Raw genomic sequence first — 20,120 nt, forward strand, 5'->3', positions numbered from 1 at the left:
GTTTTTTTTTTCGGTTAGAAACATTTATTTTCTCAAAAGATTTATATTGAAATCGCTTATAGAGAAAATTACAAAATATTAAGTATTAAAGTTATATCGAATAGGCGTACATAGTAATGCAATAAAAGCTACAGTGGCTGGGAGGGTAGTTTAAGAAATAATAGTAAAATGATAGCAAACGTACAAAGTAATTTTGCTAAGGTAGGTGACACATTAAATGTTTTATTTAACTGATGTCTTTAGATTGGTGCGATATTTCAATGATTTATTTTGTGTTTTGTAATATTTTTACTTATCATTTTACTATTCTGTAGCATTGTAGCAAGTATATTAGTTATGACATATTGCATAGCCACATACCGCAATATATTTAAAATTCTCATCTTAAATTTGATTCGCAGGTAACATTATTAATAAGTTCAAATTGAATAAACTATATCAACAATGCAAAGTAAAATATAGGAGTGAGAATAAATCCATGAATAGATTTTTATTTTATTTATAAATTGTTTATCGTACCGTACTGTACATGTTTAATTTTAAAGAAACAGTTATTTTACTGCTGTCAACTTTTTATTAATTAAATTTAAAAAGTATAATGTCAATAATATATGCACAAGATTAGAGTATTTGACTGGTCTTTAACTGGTATTTATAATATTTTTACTTTGTATTGTTAGTTATTAATCTTAAAATTTTCTTCATTTAACATATTAGCTTTTAGTAAATTGTAATAAAGGGAAAATAGATGTTTACTATTCACTTTCATTTGTATTTAAGGATAAAAATCTACAAAAAATTGGCGGTATTTTGCGCGGGAAGTCGAATTGGAATGAGAAACTTCGTTGATCGTTAGCTTTTGTTACTTACAAATTACAATATTATTTGAATAATGGCAGACGCTTTAGAACATTTGGTTGTTGATGGAAACGAAGTTTTAGAAATAAAATTAGGTAAGTATTTTGTTTCCGTGTACCTAGTTTAGATTTTAACATTGTTGTATCTTTAATATAACCTTCCTTGCAGTCAGATCAGCTGATGATATTGAAAATGTTGACACTACTTTCGGCCCCGAAATGTGTCACCAAGTCTTTGGAGATAATGAAAATATTTTTGGTTATACAGATTTAAGAATTCAACTTTACTATAGTGCAGGAAGTTTGAAGACTTATCTTGGAATATCTTACACTGACAAGGTTATTTTTAAATTATTGTACCATTTGTGTTTAAATTAGTATATTACAATATTCTTTTTAATACTATTGGATCATTTACAGATTGAACCAAATAATTCTGAAAAAATGAACGCTGATGATATTGAAGGGGCTTTAAAAAAAGTGTTGGCTCCTGGCTATGTTACAAATCTAGATCTCTTTGTATCAATGATAGAAAAGGATAAGTTATTCACACCACATGGAAATCTTGTACATTCATTTACAACCCAACCTTGTAAGTAAATACAAATCATACAAATAATTCCTACCCCCAATGTGGATAGAACACGCAAGCATTGCATTTACAGTTGGACACTATCCCAGCAACAATTATTTAAATCTTGTTCTTTTTATTTCTTGTTAACCATAGTCAGTTAACTGAGTTAGAGGTGTGATGATTGAATTGAAAATAAATTCAATTATTTATAATGCTTAGTTATAAAATGCATTTTTGACATTTTCAATTTAAAATTAGTATATATGCATTAGTTATATAATTGCTTATATAAAAAAGTGTGTCATATAAAGTGTGTCTCTTAAAAACCTTATTTATAATAACCATGTCACTACTGTTTTGCTTATATGCTCTGTCTTGGCTAATTATAATAAATAATAATAAGGCAATAAAATTAACTTAACAATGAAGATGAAACCAATAACTACCACATTTACAGATTGCCACTATGCCGCAATGCCTTCAAAATTAATCAAATATAAATAAAAATAATTAAATACATTTTTTATCTTAGTGTAGAATAGTACTTTACAAATGTTAAAAATATTTCATAAATAGTATTTACTATTTATGATATATTTTGTCAATCATGTTTGGCAAATAATATTTATGTAGTGGAAATTAGTAAGCATCTCCTCACAGAGATATACAATCAGTTGTTGTACAGTGCAATCGACAAGTCATGGCTGCCCTTAAGTTAGATGTAGATGATTTAACTTTTAATAACTTTTAATGCTACTATTTTATTGCTAAAGTTCATAAAGCCTTAATATAGAGTGCTTCAACTCGTGGACTGTGCTATAACAGGTGTATAAGAATTTCGATGTAGCTTGAATGAATTGAAATGAATTTCTGTATAGAATATGTAATATTGTTTTATCCATAGTGGAATAATACTGTTAAATGTGTTATTTTAGATGATGGTGGAGAAAGCAGAACATTTGAAGTTTATTACTCTGAGGTATCTACACCAGGTTTTCTAGATTACCATGAGCGTTTACAAACATTTTTGCTATGGTATGTGGATGCGGCTTCCTTTATAGATTGTGATGATGATCAATGGACTTTTTTTACTGTGTAAGTTTAATATTTACTATAGATATTATAAATGTATTTTCAAATTACAGTTTTATTACAGTTATATTTTTATATTGAGGCTATCCCACTGTAGCATTGTGCTCGGAGAATGTGACATGAAAGTAAAGGTTGTGTGTTTGATAGTCACTCGGAGGAGTGACTCATTTTAATTTTCTAGTTGGAATACAAAAGGCAGTGTTGAGTTCTACCAACCTACATGTACAGGAAGGATGTTGGTCCAGTAATGTTAATTGAAAAAACTATTTACAGAATGATTATTGTGATTTGATACTGTCACATGGATATTGATATTTGAGAGATGGCAGTCATCTTATATGCACCTGTATAATGCATTGTTACATGATATACATTGTCTATAGCAATACTGCCTTTTAAATCTTGATGGATTTGGATCTAATAGTGGCGGAGGTTTTTTGCTAATAACATTTTAATTGAAGTTATATCATACAACGTCTTAATTGATATAATGGCTATTATATACATATCTTTGAAGTGACTGTGAGTAAGCCCATCCCATTCAGATGGAGATGAAGATAAAAATATTTTTGTGTAATGTCATTAATAGATGGCCCACAATATAAAACACTAGTGACCCAAACTTGACTTCACCTGCTTAATCTTATTGTTATATTATTTAGCATAAATAGACTATGTGTTATTCTTATGTATAAACTATATTATATCGTCATGTACATCATCTAAATCGGTTCTGCAGTTATTGCATGAAAGGGAAACAATCATTGATCCTCACAGACATTCACATTTATAATATTATTAATAAATAGTATGAAATAAACATTAATTAAATATACTAACTAGCCTCTACATATATAGATTATGTAATCTATATATGTAGAGGCTAGTCGTGGCGCAGGGGTACAAAGTGTGCTGCAAAATTGAGTAGTTGTGGATTCAATCCCCACTCGAGGAAATGAAATATTTACTTTAATTTCTGTTTTTATTTCTTCACTCTGGTGTTGAGGCAAAGGCCGGCGTTGAGTTTCGCCACTCAACACGTAAAGCCTCCAGAATTCGGTGGAAAGTGGGGAGCGGAGAGTCTTAACACTAATCTCCCTCTGCCTGCCCTGCTGTGTGCGGGATATAGCGTGAAGCTAATTTGATATTATATATGTATGTAATATTTGTAGTTTCGAGAAGTTTCGCTCCAGTGAAGGGACGACGCGGTACGCCACAGCGGCGTACGCGACGGCGTACCGCTACTACGCGTACCCGGCGCACACGCGCCCGCGCGTCTCGCAGGTGCTGACGCTGCCACCCTTTAGGAAACTGGGGATTTGTGCTCAACTATTACAGGTAAAATTCAATAATAAAAAAAAGAAAGCAGGCTTTTGAAATATATATAAAAATATCTGCGGCTTTTGAGGCCAGTCGTGGCGCAGAGGACATGAAAGTAAACGCAATAGGTGTGGTATGGGTACGGTTTCTACTCGGGGAAATTAAATACTTTCATTTTCTCGCTGGTGTCAGCGCGGCCCGAACTCAACACAGCCTTTTTGTCTACCACAGCAGAGAAATGAAAATTATTCTACGGAGTGGGATCTAACCGTCAAAAATCGCGTTTACAAACAGACACTGCGCCACGACGGCCACGCTTATATTAATTTAATTATAAACTATTTACAGGCAACCTATTCTCATTTCATAATTCAACCGGAAGTAATTGATATAACAGTAGAGGATCCGTCCCAAGACTTCCAAAGGATCAGGGACTATGTTGATGCCAAGAACTGTGAATCTTTGACGGCATTTCAACCCGAAAAATTAACACAAGGGTGTGTGTAGTTTTACAGAATTTTGATTAATTTGTTGTAGTTAATAAAATAATATAGTAGCAATTCGCGATCATAATATAAAAACTGTTCTAAATGCCGATTTAGCAATCATAACATTTTTACTGAAAAAGAAAGTGTTTGGGTGAGATGGTAGGTAAATCTTTTTTTTCTGCTACAAGTTTATTTAATATCTATTTCAATTATTTCAGCTTTACAGCAGAAATGGCGAATCAAGCGCGTAGCAAGTACAAAATTAATAAGAAACAAGCAAGACGCGTTTATGAGATATTGCGCCTGAAATATACAAACACGTCCGACAAGGCTGGATATTTAAATTATAGATTAGATGTTAAGAATAGGCTTAATGCTCCATTCCAAGTAAGTAAATAATAAAAAAATACTTTTAAGAAAACATATAAAAACTTGAATGTAGCCACCGTACTATACTTAAGTGATTGTAAACCTTCGTTCTGGGTTTGAATCCTGTTTGGGAAAATGAATTATTTAATATTTTTATTTCCTCGCCCTGGTAACAAGGTAAAACGCGGCGTTGAGGTCCGCCATTTAACATCGAATGCTTCGAGATTTCGGTAGGAAATAGGAAATGGAGTGTATTAATGCTAGAATTTGTTTCTTTCCTGCTATACGCAGGATATAGCTTCAAGCTGGAAATAGAAAACATATTTATTTTGACATTTAATTACCGGACAGGACAAACCCTTCCAGGCCCAGTAGTTTTACTATGTTTATAAATATATTCGTTTGTCATATTCCAGAAAAAGAAATTGGAAATGAAAAAACTCCAAAAAGTTTTAAAACCTGAAGAATACGCCATAACATTAAGTTCCAGTGGACTGCCCGAGACACACGCCCGTCTCTCTGCTCATTATCTCTCCTTAGAAACCGAATATCGCCGTGTCATACACAGAATGGAAAATGATTGTTAGAAATTAAAATGTTTTTGATTATATGAGTTTGTTGTGTGTAGTGGCCATTTAAAACTGTTTCTTTTTTGTATTTTTTTATTAGTAATTATTCCTTTTTCTAGTTTCACTCTGCATTCTGTATACAGCAAAAATTTGGTGGACCCCACTATATGCGGTATACTACGTGAATATAAAAAGAAAATAATATTCTACTTACTTTTTATTGGTTATATTTTGAAGATTCAATTATCTTATTTATCTTGCTTATTAAATGGCTGCAAGAGTTGTTAGTGATAGTCATTATGTGAATCATATTTAAGCAAATAAAGCAATCACCGTCCAGATTGGTAATTGGAATGTTTTCGTAATATTTCTTGTTAAAAAAACTGGATAAAGTATTTGCTTGTATATGATTCATATGTGATTTTTTTGTAATTCAATTTGATTTTTTGTGATGAACGAAATTAGTCATTAAAACTATACTAAATGGAACATTGGTGTAGTTGAGTAGGTATTAAGTGTATGTTAAAACATTAAAAAAATAACTCGTTGCTTTTTTTTAAAATTACAAGTTGGTTGGAAACCATTTTGTAATGTCTTGTCTTATTTTGATCTAATTTATGAAATAATCTCAGTGCCTTAAACACCTTTTATAACTTTTCTTTAAGAGGCTGTCAGTGCAAAAAAAAATACAATATTGCATTTATAAATGATTGGAAGCAAATGAAATAATCTCCATCGGATCGACTCAATACAAGATTCTAGAGCACACATATCAAAAAATACTCAGTACATGTCAGTCCAAAACATGAAACTTATTAACCTTGGTATTAACTCAAAAAAAGTTCTAAAAGCTCAAAAAGAAGTTCTTCTATATTGACTCGTATATCGAATAAAAGTGATTGTGTGTCGTAATATTACATGCAAATTAAATGATTAATCAATAAGGCAAAATAAAATTAAAATTTAAACAATACACATGTTATTTTGAATGTATTTTTTTTTCAAAATGTTGACATAGACTTTAATAAAAATGTGTTGTTCTAATAGCCCAAAAAAATATTACTGTACATTAATAGCAACTAAACATTGTGTAGCTTGTATTAAAACAGATTTCGAAACTTTGTTTTAGATACTGTTAAATTTATGATTTATTTGTGTAAAATAATAATATCTGAATAAAAGAAATAATTGTGATCACATTTTTTTATTTTCATTATATTACAAAAATAAGCGAGCTTCAAATGAGATCCAAAGATAACAAACTGAAATACAAGTGACTGGTAGAAAAACTAATTTTTCTTATTAAAGTAATATCACGAGCAGTGATGTTATAGACCTCCGTAATTGTGACGAAATTATCGGTTATAAAAAATATTGAATAAAAAAATATCGTAAACGAATCCTAAATGAAAGTTTCAAATAATAATATGGATATGGGCGAACTCCAAATTAATATTATGACAATTTTTTGATATTGCCTGACCGAGCTGACACTACAATTTAGTGGCGGAAAAAATCTATGTTGCTTAAAAATAAACAATTTCATAAAAATAAACATCGATTGTCACCAATTGATTACAAAACAAATTAATAACACTGTAACAGAAATTCACGGATAATATATATTATATTATCGTTAACTGAATCCGATGTAGCATTCCTTAAAGTAATCGACACCTTAATTCGCAAACCAGCTGACTCCATCTACGTGAACTTTACAAGAGACGCTGAAAACGGTGTTAAATTTGGCAGACCACGTTTATTTAAAAAAATACGTAGGCAGATAGTATATTCAACTGTATATTTAAGACAATCAAAATAGTTTCTTAACAAGTTTTATGCAAAAATAAGAAAGTTTAAATTTCACGCAGATGGCTGCTATTTCGAATTAACGTATCGTAATTTTACATTCATAACATCTCTGGCAACAGGCATTGGAAAGGCCACACTAGACAAAAATATAACAATTATTGCTTTTTCAAGGTACACCTTGACTTTAGCTTCTAATTTGAGATTTTTAGATAAAGTATAGAGTAGAGGTACTGGGACATTTCTCGTATGCTATGTCAAATGTCAATATATATATATATATATATATATATATATATATATATATGGTAGGAAGACAAAGTGTAGCGTAGAGGTATTGCGTGGGAAACGGAATGTCTTAACACTAGGTTCCTTCTGCCTACCTTGCTAAAAATTATGCATTTCTCATAAGCTTTGTCAATATAATGTAAATTGAATTTGAATCCAAATTCAGTGTAGACAGTATCAAATTAATACACAAAAAAAAAGATATAAACTAAGAAGTCATTACACTACATCACTTTCAATAGAAAAAAATCATTTAATGATAGATTCAAGTGAAATAATAGTAAAAAAAAGAAGAAAACACTAAAATTCAACAGTTCACTAGTTCACTTTATCAGTTTTTATTTAAAGCTCCCATATACTCCTTCATAATCTCTGAATGTCCAACAATTTCGCAGTAACTTCGTTGCTTGTTATAACAATAGGTTTAAAACTTCAGTGTGAACGCGACACACCGTCATTCACATAGTACATTTCACCAAACCACTCACTGTGTTCGTCCAAATACCTGAAATATTATTAATTATTTTAATTTTTTTATTAAAAAAACTATTTCCAAAGAGACAAGCATAAATATTTATTAAAGGTAGCTCCACGCTTTCTTCCGCATAGCAGGGTTAGCAGAGGTGTTGATAAATAATTAATAAAGTCCATTCCACACGCAGCATTACTCGTTATAATGGCCTCAAAATGATTTATAATATTAAACAAAAATTGATACTTACTGTACAAACATATCTATGTGTTTTAAAATTAATTTTAATTTAAAATCTGGCATTTGTGTTGCATTTAAAAAATCAGGTAGCTTCACTGTAACAAAAATAATATTTTAATATAGGTGAAATATTTATGTATATTAAAATGAGAGTTTTTTGGATATACATGTAGTCCAGATTTTAACAAGAGTAAACTTGTATTATGTATCTGTCTTTTGAAATCAATTTATTTTAATTAAAAAAAAGATGATTTTAGAAACCACAATATATCTTTAGGTTTGATGTTTTTTATATTTTAATTTTGGTTTTATAACAGGTATAGAGAGGAGCGAAATGCGAATACAGTGTTAAACTCGATGCGGAACTTCCGCAATTACGGATGTGAACCAACTCACCAAATAGTCTCGCGAGATGTATTGCGCCATAAACTCTACAAGGTAGATGTTCCGTACCCTGTCGGGGTATTATTTGCCACTTGCCTACCTGAGAAAAAGAAGGTGTATTAATAATATTAATTAATTAATATGGATCTTCAACAGTTCAGACATCGATGTCTTTCTAACATCGGGCATCCCTGTACGCTCGTTTGCCTTGTTTTTTATTAAAAAGTAAGGTAAATAATGTAAACGTCATACTTTGTCTAATAGCTGCGAGAGGGGGTTGCGGGGAGGCGGCGTGGGGGGCGGAGCCGCGCGCGCGCCTCGCGCCCAGCCCTCGCTCAGCGACGACCCGCTGCTGCCCACACTGTTGGACCAAATCATTATTTCTTATATTATATTTTTCGGAATTTTTAAGTTTTATTACACAGTAAGGATAAAAAATATTTTAGAAAACGTGGAAAAATCTGAAAGCGATCTATAAATAGCACGATAATTTCAGAAACCGTGTTTGTGTGGGGGAATAACGTAATAGACTTTTAATACCGTACAAGAATTTTAACGTATTCAAGAATGTATAGCGGTCAGAGCGTTGTGGCAGTTTCCAAGAGACACTACATCCAAATATAGATATATTTTCCAAAATATTTAGATATCATAGATATCAGCAAAGATAATATCTTAAAATTGTATTTTAAATAATGATACTGTGTGTTCAAATCACAAAATAATTTTCTTTCCACTAGAATACTATGAAGAAAACAATGGTTCATTTTTTTTAAATTAAAATTATGATTTTACAGTGACACTGGGACCAATTGTAACCGCAAAAGTTACGAGTTCTATTTCCAATCGGGGGAATAAATTATTCTCATTTTGTCGCTCTGGTAACGAAACATGGAAATATATCAATAATGAAATGAAATACTCAAATTCGACGGAAAGTGGGGAACGAAGTATGTTAAGCTATTGTCCCCTCTGCATATTCTGCTATTTGCGGGATACAGCGTGAAGCTAAATAAAAAAAAATATAAATTATATAATAACCTTGACGATAATGTCTCGAACGTCCGTTGCTCTCCCGTAGACGTGGACGGCGCTGGTTCTTCATTTTCTGATTGTGATACTGCTGACTTATGTGATCTTAATCTACAAAACATTTTGCAAACATTAAAGTTCAAAAAAACTTATGTTATATTTTTAATTCTGGTGTAAAAACACCATCGTTTGTACAGTCTGGAGTCTTTAAGAATTATTATTTTTTAAGTATCTTAAACAATATAATCCTACTATCCAACTTGTTGATATTAGTTTAGGAGAATGGATGTTTGTGCCACTTTCACACTTAAACTACTGAACCTATTTAGGTAACTCATGTAAATTTGCATTATTGAGATCGCTAATTAAGTACTATGTATTTACCTGCGTGCCAGGGCATGATGTCGTAACGGCCGCGTTTCTCTATCAGGGCGAGGAGAACTTCTTCGAGCATTCCCATTGTCCACCTTCTCTTTCGTTTCTTCTATTTCCATTTCTGCTTCCTCTTCCGGTTCCGGTTCCGGTTCAGATTCCGGTTCCATTTCGACTTTCGGCGTTATTAGTTCACCACGTCTTTCTATGTGGTTATCTCTGTCCGCTTCGGTTATATTGTTTTGGTGGTTATCTGTTAGATAGAATTGTAGTAAATTATGATATATTTTTATTGTTTTCAGCTGACGATTTAAATAAGTGACAATAAAGGGATTCTTGGCTTAATCTTGCATAAATGATATCAAGACTTTTTTATTATTAGTAGTTTATATATTATACCATATTTTTAATGTAACGTTCCTGTTTCCGAAGTAACAAAACCATGCATAACGAATAATTATTTACAATTCCTAGCTTTGATAGCAAAATTATGCGTGGCTATGAAGTCCAACACAAAAAGTGAAACTCAGTATCTTAACACTAGGTTCCCTCTGTCTACTCTGCTACATGCAGCTTATAATTAAAATTAAAAATAAGATGCAATAAGAAGATAAGAAAAATAAATACTCTACCCGCGCCATTTTCCCCGGAATGTGTGTTCGAATGTAAATTCGTACGTAAATCGTGTCTTGAGTTTGGTCTCACAATATCATTTCTCCTATCTGAACTATTTATTCCTATTTTATTACAGCTGGGACGTGAATTATGATTAGAGTCGGGTTTTAAGTTGAGTTTGATGTCGGGTTTCGCATCAGTATTTGAGTCAGGGTTTGGGTCAGGTGGTAAGTGGGAATATTCTGGTATCTTCGGACTTTTCATGTCCTCTAAACACGCTAACGCTTCATCTTGAGACGTATCTTGTTCGTTTTCGTCTTCTTCTTCAGCCTCTGTTTTTATATCTGGCCTGCAATTAATAGAAAAAAAAGTTTTAACTTTTAACACACTACCTCCGTGCAACTAACTCTGTGAAACGAATTTTCCCGATTTTGATTGGTTTAGTTTGTTTTTGATATTCTATATAATATCGCAGGTATGATCAATGACGAAGAAAATCACTCCGTACCGTAAATAATAAGCGGTCATTCAGTTTGCATATTTCGATTACCTTGCACTTCAAAAGAAGTATAAAATTTATGTACTATTCCTATGTATTTCAGTTAATTATCAACTTTTATAATATTATTTGCGCTTATACTAAAAGGACAACGACTTACATAGAGTTTACACTGTATTTAAGTGAACATAGAACTAAATTGAATTAAACAAGAAAATTAATTTACTAATAAAAAAAACATTTCTGAGGCAGCCAAAATATTGTAAAATAAGTAAAAGTTTTTTATACTTACTCATCGATATACTGCCCACAAATCTCATGGTACTGATCTAGTTCCTGTTTGTACAATAGGTGTCCCCTTAAAATAAAATCGAAGTACACTCTTAAACCATCTGCCACTTCTCTTAGTAAATTTAACCTGAAAAAAAAAAAGATATTAAAATTATAAATCTACTTCTTATTATAAAACTTTTGCTAAGGCGAAATTTTGTTAGTTCGTATATATAACAAATGTTTAATTTTTATGCGTCAATGCCTATCATGTTAGTTTTTAGTAAAGTAGGAAGAGAGCCGGCATCAGTGCCGCCGCAATGACCATCGAAGACCCTCTTCCTACTTTTTACAGTTCACCGACATTCCCAACTATCGCTCAGTCATCGCTCGGCTGGTGTACGGTACGGCCAATGAGTCGTGGGCTCATGGCTTCTCTAAAGCTATAAATGATTATTTTGTGCCTAGTTGACAATACGCAAGAGTTCAGAAAGCCCAACTAGGAATGACTGACGTTAGAAAAAAACAGCTTCACGCTGTATCCCGCACATAGCAGGGTAGGCAGAGGAAACATAGTGTTGAGACACTCCATTCCCCATTTTCTGTCGTATTCTGGAGGCATTGCGTGTTGAGTGGCAGAACCCAACGCCGCGCTTTGCGTCGACACCACAGCGAAAAAATGAAAATATAAACGTAAATGAATATTTTATTTCTTCGAATGGGGATCGAACCCACAACCGTCGCGTTAAAGTCACACCCTTGTGCCGCTGCGCCATGGCGGCCTCAAGTTAGAGTTAGAAAAACGAGTGTTAAAACATCAATATTTTATCTGCTAACATCGATCAAAAATCGATCATCATCCCATTCCTAATCCAACCTATATACCTGCAAGACACGTCCCGCATGTCGGGGCGGTGGTGCGGGTCGTGGCGGCCGCGTGGCGGGTTCCAGGCACCGGCGCGCGCGAACCACTTTACGAACAATTCGAGGATCTGAGCCGCGCACGGCACCGCCGGCAGCCGCGACAGGCGCCCGCGCTTCACCACCAGGTGGTAGTCGAACGTGAGGCGGTCTCTGGAATTTTATATATTAATATTAGTTTATAATAAAAACAGTTTATAATCATAAATGTTACCATCATCAATCATTAAAAGCTAAAGTACAGTCCTACAGATCTAAGCATAGATGTTTTTATAGTCAGACTTTTTTTTAGAGAATTTTATTGTACAATTTTAGATCATGAAGTTATAATAGTATTGAATAGAAGTGAAAAAAATATTGTCATTAAATAAAATACTATAAAAACGTTTTCTACGGATATAAGATGTTACCTGTTATTTTATATGTAATTGTGAAAATAAGTTAATTTAAAAATAAATGTTCCTCATTTTTGATATAAGTAATTTAACTAACTAAAAGCGCCACCATATTAGCAATTTGGCACCTTATAATGTTATCATTCTATAACAGATGGCGTTGATCAATCATTTGACAGATCAAAACAGTAAAATAAATATTTAATATATATTTCAGTATATTTAAGCGTATTTATTATTGTTTTACAATTTCATAATGTATTTTGAAATATTGAAATAAAAAAAAAAAACTAAAAAGTTACAATATTAATATTTTTCTATTAAAGTCCTGAATCACGCTATCAAAATGTTTTAAGCATGTAAGTATATATACAAAAAGTTTAAATGTAAATCTCGTGTCTATTGAAAGGAGAGACGGTTAGCACTCCCCTTGACAAGGATGGAACACAATAAAATGGTGAAGGCACATCTTTACCACATTTTTTACATTTTATTATTTTTAACTATTTTTTAAGTTTTACCTTAGAGCAGATGGCAACACTATACTGGCTCTTCCATTGTGTGAGTTAGGAGGTGAATGAGGCTGATTACTTGAACCGGAACCTGAAGAAGAGTCTGTATCTCCTGTTTCACCTTCTAAAACATATAAAAATATGTTAATATTCCACAATTTTTTTCAATATACTCATATTTAAACATAGATAAAAAAATATATTTTTGAAACCAGTTGTAGCAGAGGCACAAGCATGTAACTGTAAATATGAGTTCAGGCACTCAACATGCAATGCCTACAAATTTGGCAGAAAGTGGAAGTGACTTAATGGGCATAGAATGTCTTAAGACTGGGTTCGCAGTGCTTATTTTGCTATTTGCAGGGTACATTCTGAAGCAAGAAAATACAATGATTTACCATCTCCATCAGGCTGTGTACTTGTGGAAGAACCGTCATCACTAAATCCGTGTCGTGGTCTTTTCGCTGGACCAGAGCCTGAATTAGTGCTGTTACCCTTTTTACGTTCTCTTCTATACAAATAGGCTCCCCTATAAAATAAAATTTTATTAAAGTTAAAACTATTATTATATACATTATATATATTTAAGTTATAACTTTTAAAATTAAAACATTTATTTAAGTAGAAATGTTATTTAATTACAATTGGAGTTGTGATTTTTCAGCAAGATCCCTCTGCAATTGTCGGTTTTCTTCTGTGTCTTTCAGAACGAAATCTTCACTTACACATCGATCCCATGAAGAATTCCATCCTTGGAAATGAATTAAGTATTCTACTGTTCGACGACCACGCTTGTCTTTGCTTTCTATTACTTCTAAAACCTAAAAGATTAACATTATTCGATTAGATTATTGATATGTAGAAAACAATAAAAAGAACATATTTTTTTCAGTTACAGTTTTGGCATATTTTGTAAAACCAATTATATATTAAACTATATGATGATAATTAGTATTAGATATATTATTGAATTAGCATAAAATCGACTGAGCAAACCTTTGAATCATATAAAACTTTGGCTTTTGTTGGGTCTGGTTCGTAGCATAAGACTCGTTCACCTTCAGTAAATTTATATCGGACGCCTCTCGTTGAGACCATCACTGGGGTTATATCCTCCAATACGGTACTATAGTGATAACAATTAGCACAACATAGATATATCACAGAACCGGCAACATGACTTTGAACCCAAAAACACGAAGAACAAACTAGTGATTCTTTACGAGACACACCCGGTTTATTAAATGATTGTTGTCAAAATAATCGTTTAAGGAGCTGGAGAACTTCATGTACTTGAACACTATTAATTTTATGCATTCGTATGAGGTTTATTTTATTAATAAAATTAAGAAAAAAACTGCCTCTAATGTATACAAACCTCGCGTAAACAAATCGCTCAAGCCTTAAAAAATACAGATAACGTAAAAATTATGTTCAGAAACGGAATAAAACATATTGTATTGAAAGTTGTAAAATATATTATTCTTTTATTATGTTTACGTTAACGAAAATAACAATTACTACATTTAAAATGTGTTAAAAACCAATTTATTACAATATTAAACGATGTATTATCCTATATCTTATAAAACAAAGTCGCTTTTCGTGTCTGTCTGAACTTTCTAACTCTTCTTCTTCTAAACCACCCAACGGATTTTTATGCGGTTTTCACCATTAAGTCGAGTATTTCTCAGGGAAGGTTTATATATAGTTTATTATTTGTACATTCTTATGTAAATTAACATAAATACGATAAATGTGTCTAAACTCCTACCCGTTGAGACACTTTCGCGCATGCGCTGCTTTAATGGTAAGTACTACATGAAAATAATGTACTGGAGTATTGTTCCTCTTAATAAGATCTACAAAAAAGTCAGCGAAGGCATATTCATATCTTTTAAGAATAACGTGTAGTGATCATATTTCTGTCTAAAAATAGTAATTTCAATATATTTTTTATTGTGAGGGATATTTTTCCATAATGGTATTAATCTTTATCCTTTAAAATACTTTATTAATTTTCTACGTTAAACGAAGATAAAATTTGCTTTTTACACTATTTCGAAATTGCGAATAGTTTTAGAGAAAAACGCATTTAATTGTTGACATTGGATAATTGGAGTTGAATGTATTATTTCAGCGCGATATATTTGGTTTCATATTTTTTGTAGTAGGTATTAGCAGGTAGGCTTTTGTTTATAATTTCTTCCGTTTAAAAATAGTCATTTAACTATCTAAAAATAGTCATTTAAAAATATTTTAATAAGTACTTGAAAAGATTAGTAGCACAGATTTAAAATTACGGTACCTACTAAAAAATCCTTGCTGTGTAAAACAATTGGAAAATCCTTATTGAAACTACGAAAATGCGGGTTGCATTAGAGTTTAATTATTTTCACATTATCTTAAGTGCTTTGCAAACATACATTATATTAATAATCCAGTAGTAAAAGCGGGCGAAGCCGCAAGGGGGTCGCTAGTACTTGTATATAACAAAAATATTCATATATATAACAAAGTTTTATATACAATTATATTTATATTAATACTAGCGACCCTCTTGCGGCTTCGCCCGCTTTAACTACTGGATTATTTATGTAATATATGTTTGCAAAGCACTTAAGATAATGTGAAAATTAATGAAACCCTAATGCAACCCGCATTTTCGTAGTTTCAATAAGGATTTTCCAATTGTTTTACAAAGAAAGGGTTTTTTAGTAGGTACCGTAATTTTAAATCTGTGCTACTAATCTCTTCAAGTACTTATTAAAATATATTTAAATGACTATTTTTAGATCGTTAAATGACTATTTTTAAACGGAAGAAATTATAAACAGAAGCCTACCTACTAATAACTACTACAAAAAATGTGAAACCAAATATATTGCGCTTAAATAATACATTCAACTCCAATTATCCAATACGTGCAAACGCATCTAACTAAATTTTCGTTGCTATAGAGACAGGCGGGTTTTTTTTTTCGAGCTTGTGGTTAATGCTGAAAGGGGTATTCTGTGCCTGATGAAAAGCAAGCACGACGTGGCTGCCTGTGAGGGAAATTAAATAGAATGCATGGGCCGGGAATCGAACCCGGGCCGCCGGCGTGGCAGGCGAGCATTCTACCACTGAACCACCGATGCGTGTAAGGCAGGCGGGCGCGGCGGACGCATGGCGAGTGGCGAGCCGTTTCGCAGCAAGGATTTTTTGATATTGTAACAACTTCTAAAGTACTTATTAAAATGAAAAACAGTAAAAGACAGTTTTGATCTACATTAAATGGCCAACGTGACTAATGTACTTATTTATATGCTGAGAGTAAGGGATAAGTGAAACTTGAGTATCATACAGCTGATGTGTCAACGGCGGGATGTGTCAACAATTAAATGCGTTTTTCTGTAAAACTATTCGCAATTTCGAAATATTGTAAAAAGCAAATTTTATCTTCGTTTAACGTAGAAAATTAATAAAGTATTTTAAAGGATAAGGATTAATACCATTATGGAAAAATATCCCTCTCAATAAAAAATATATTGAAATTATTATTTTTAGACAGAAAAATGATCACTACACGTTATTCTTAAAAGATACGAATATGCTCTCGTGGACTTTTTTGTAGATCTTATTAAGAGGAACAATACTCCAGTACATTTTTTTCATGTAGTACTTACCATTAGAGCAGCGCATGCGCGAAAGTGTCTCAACGGGTCGGACTTTATACACATTTATCGTATTTATGTTAATTTACATAAGAATGTACAAATAATAAACTATATATAAACCTTCTACAAAAAACACACGACTTAATGGTGAAGACCGCATCAAAATCCGTTGGGTGGATTAGAAGAAGAAGAGTTAGAAACAACAGACAGACACGAAAAGCGACTTTGTTTTATAAGATACTAGCGACCCCCTTGCGGCTTCGCCCGCTTTTACTACTGGATTATTAATATAATGTATGTTTGCAAAGCACTTAAGATAATGTGAAAATAATTAAACTCTAATGCAACCCGCATTTTCGTAGTTTCAATAAGGATTTTCCAATTGTTTTACACAGCAAGGATTTTTTAGTAGGTACCGTAATTTTAAATCTGTGCTACTAATCTTTTCAAGTACTTATTAAAATATTTTTAAATGACTATTTTTAGATAGTTAAATGACTATTTTTAAACGGAAGAAATTATAAACAAAAGCCTACCTGCTAATACCTACTACAAAAAATATGAAACCAAATATATCGCGCTGAAATAATACATTCAACTCCAATTATCCAATGTCAACAATTAAATGCGTTTTTCTCTAAAACTATTCGCAATTTCGAAATAGTGTAAAAAGCAAATTTTATCTTCGTTTAACGTAGAAAATTAATAAAGTATTTTAAAGGATAAAGATTAATACCATTATGGAAAAATATCCCTCACAATAAAAAATATATTGAAATTACTATTTTTAGACAGAAATATGATCACTACACGTTATTCTTAAAAGATATGAATATGCCTTCGCTGACTTTTTTGTAGATCTTATTAAGAGGAACAATACTCCAGTACATTATTTTCATGTAGTACTTACCATTAAAGCAGCGCATGCGCGAAAGTGTCTCAACGGGTAGGAGTTTAGACACATTTATCGTATTTATGTTAATTTACATAAGAATGTACAAATAATAAACTATATATAAACCTTCCCTGAGAAATACTCGACTTAATGGTGAAAACCGCATAAAAATCCGTTGGGTGGCTTAGAAGAAGAAGAGTTAGAAAGTTCAGACAGACACGAAAAGCGACTTTGTTTTATAAGATATAGGATAGGATAGGATAGAAAAATGTTTAGTTAGAAATGGCGTTAGAAATGTTTAGAAATGGCGTCCATGGTGCCAGGATCGGGCACCATGGACGCCATTTTCGCCCTCAGAACTTTGATGGAGGCATACAGGGAAAAAAGGAGAGCTCTGCACGTAGCCTTTTTAGATCTGCAGAAGGCCTTTGACTGTGTGCCTCGTCAGTGTATCTGGTGGCCATTGCGATCCAAAGGGATCCCTGAGGCCTATATTGAGATTATCAGGGGCATATACCACGATTCCGCTTCTATGGTTAGGACTGCTGTTGGCGACACTAGACCCTTGCCGATTACAGTGGGGGTTCACCAGGGCTCGGCTCTTAGTCCGTTCTTATTCAATGTAGTGCTCGACACTGTCTCGGCTCACATCCAGGACCAGCCTCCATGGCTGATGATGTATGCCGACGACATAGCACTCATTGCCGAGAACCGACTGACGCTGGAGCGTAAAGTGAACCTCTGGAAGGGTACGCTTGAGAACGGCGGTCTTAAACTAAATGTGTCGAAGACAGAGTACATGGCCTGCGGGAGCCGGGACTCGAGCACCATCCTTATAGGTCCTGAGCCAGCCGTTAAGTCGGAGAAGTTCAGGTACCTTGGATCCGTTATGCACGAGTCTGGAGGCATCGACCACGATGTCCATGGCTGGATAAGCGCTGCCTGGGCCAAATGGCGGGAGGTCACTGGTGTGGTCTGCGACCGCAGAATACCGCCCAAGCTCGAGGGGCTGATATACAAGAGCATCGTCCGACCGGTTCTTTTATACGGCAGCGAATGTTGGCCAGCACTATCTCGGCACACTCTGGAGCTTCACGTCACGGAAATGAAGATGCTGAGGTGGATGTGCGGCGTAACGCGGTCTGACCGCATACGCAACACATTCATTCGAGGTAGTCTTGGGGTCCGTGACGTAGCGGATAAGCTCCAAGAGCGTCGCTTGAGATGGTTTGGCCACGTTACGCGCCGGCCTAAGAACTATGTCGGACGCAAGTGCCTTGCTATACTAGTTCCTGGGGCGCGACCTCCCGGACGCCCAAGGAAGCGCTGGTTGGATGTCGTGATGCAGGACATGAGAGCCAATGGTCTAACCACCGAGGACGCAAAAGATCGTGCAAAGTGGAGTAGGTTAAGTAGGAAGGCAGACCCTGGTAACAGCCGGGATTAATGCCAGGAAGAAGAAGAAGAAGAAAAATGTTTAGTTAGAGTAGGTACCTATGTACGCGCGCACGGACAACTTCAGGTACCTACTTTTTCTAATAATAAGAATTTCCTTTAGTTACTTTTGTTTCTTTAGTTTTGTTTGTTTTAGCTTATTTTGATTATTTAGGATTATATTTTTTTATGAATTCTATTGAAAATTGCAAATAATTTCATAAATATATTTAATAAATATTCTTATAGTTCAAGCAGGCGAAACCGCGTCCTGGTCCGCTAGTATAGATATAAATTGAATGAATGCATAATACCTATAGTATAAATATGAATATTTATAAGCATTTATATTTAGAGATAACACTTATATTTATAATATAAATATCTGCTTTAGGTCAACGAACCAGTGACTTCAACGGTTTTACCAGAATTATGAACCACTGAACTATCTCGTAATTTGAAATTATCTATATTTATTATTATGACTGTTTTTTTTTTATCGTTGATTATTATTTTAAATATTATTTTTTGTATGTAGGTTTTTCTCATTTTTTTTATAGTATTATAGTTAAGTATTTAAAAATAGAAATTTTGTAATAAAGCGGTTGCAAGTAGATAAAAGTTTGTTATCATAAAAGTAACGCGTATTAAGTTATCTTATATAAGCAAATTTATTAAAAACAATGATATTTTTTTATTTAAAAATATAATTAATATATGTAGTAGATATAATCTTTAGTGTTATACTAAAAAGTGATAACTGGTTTTGTGATGATTGTATTTAGGCAATACCCTAAGATATTTTTGTTGCGTACAGGCTCTATTATTGATATTTGAAATTGGTCCCTGGTGGCAAAATATAGCCAAGTCAAAAGCTTGAATCTAAATCTTATCCCGAGTGAACACAGAAAATATTAATCCTATTCTTTTGTCAGGACAGTCCTATCGCTTCGATGGTTCAAGCGAGTTTTTTTTCAAACTCGATATTAATTAATGCTGTTCACCCTAATGACGACACTGAGTAGGTTCCCTACCGCCTAGAGGGTACTCTGTT

General features: G+C 33.1%; 2 protein-coding genes and 1 non-coding gene across 6 annotated transcripts; 2 read left to right on the plus strand and 1 right to left on the minus strand.

Moving 5' to 3' along the window:
• The first annotated feature begins 77 nt into the window (after window positions 1-77).
• On the plus strand, window positions 78-6,466 carry Hat1 (histone acetyltransferase 1). Of its 4 annotated transcripts, none has more exons than XM_085189843.1 (9): window positions 78-201; window positions 781-953; window positions 1,027-1,196; window positions 1,278-1,449; window positions 2,367-2,526; window positions 3,696-3,861; window positions 4,192-4,340; window positions 4,550-4,718; window positions 5,117-6,466. In XM_085189843.1, exons 2-9 carry the CDS (start codon window positions 893-895, stop codon window positions 5,285-5,287), a joined length of 1,218 nt encoding a protein of 405 aa, XP_085045969.1. In that variant the 5' UTR covers window positions 78-201; window positions 781-892; the 3' UTR covers window positions 5,288-6,466. The 4 variants fall into 4 exon arrangements, with proteins under 4 accessions (XP_085045969.1, XP_085045967.1, XP_085045966.1 ...); XM_085189841.1 differs by lacking the exon at window positions 78-201 and adding an exon at window positions 233-401; XM_085189840.1 differs by lacking the exon at window positions 78-201 and adding an exon at window positions 495-648.
• On the minus strand, window positions 6,458-14,491 carry msl-3 (male-specific lethal 3). The gene is made up of 13 exons (XM_085189839.1): window positions 14,075-14,491; window positions 13,721-13,899; window positions 13,477-13,607; window positions 13,088-13,202; window positions 12,136-12,324; window positions 11,273-11,398; window positions 10,499-10,830; window positions 9,879-10,119; window positions 9,504-9,605; window positions 8,715-8,823; window positions 8,475-8,562; window positions 8,089-8,173; window positions 6,458-7,871 (listed from the first exon to the last, which is right to left on the minus strand). The coding sequence occupies exons 1-13, from the start codon at window positions 14,174-14,176 to the stop codon at window positions 7,799-7,801; spliced, it is 1,872 nt and encodes a 623-aa protein (XP_085045965.1). The 5' UTR covers window positions 14,177-14,491; the 3' UTR covers window positions 6,458-7,798.
• Window positions 12,962-13,052, plus strand: LOC146536262 (U6atac minor spliceosomal RNA). Its single transcript, XR_014878285.1, has one exon. It is a non-coding gene; the product is annotated as a U6atac minor spliceosomal RNA (small nuclear RNA).
• Window positions 14,492-20,120: the final 5,629 nt, after the last annotated feature.

This window comes from Heliconius melpomene, chromosome 9, assembly GCF_056956725.1.
Source record: "Heliconius melpomene rosina isolate 202511_hmr_F chromosome 9, ASM5695672v1, whole genome shotgun sequence".
NCBI classification, from domain to species: Eukaryota; Metazoa; Arthropoda; class Insecta; order Lepidoptera; family Nymphalidae; genus Heliconius; species Heliconius melpomene.

Coding starts and splice junctions, on each gene's coding strand:
- Hat1 (XM_085189843.1), top strand. CDS start 893: ATGGCAGACGCTTTAGAACATTTGGTTGTTGATGGAAACGAAGTTTTA. Junction 1,197..1,277: donor GAATATCTTACACTGACAAG/GTTATTTTTAAA, acceptor GATCATTTACAG/ATTGAACCAAATAATTCTGA. Junction 4,719..5,116: donor GGCTTAATGCTCCATTCCAA/GTAAGTAAATAA, acceptor GTCATATTCCAG/AAAAAGAAATTGGAAATGAA.
- msl-3 (XM_085189839.1), bottom strand. CDS start 14,176: ATGGTCTCAACGAGAGGCGTCCGATATAAATTTACTGAAGGTGAACGA. Junction 11,399..12,135: donor ATGCGGGACGTGTCTTGCAG/GTATATAGGTTG, acceptor TTTTTTTTTCAG/GTTAAATTTACTAAGAGAAG. Junction 10,831..11,272: donor TGTGGGCAGTATATCGATGA/GTAAGTATAAAA, acceptor TATTAATTGCAG/GCCAGATATAAAAACAGAGG.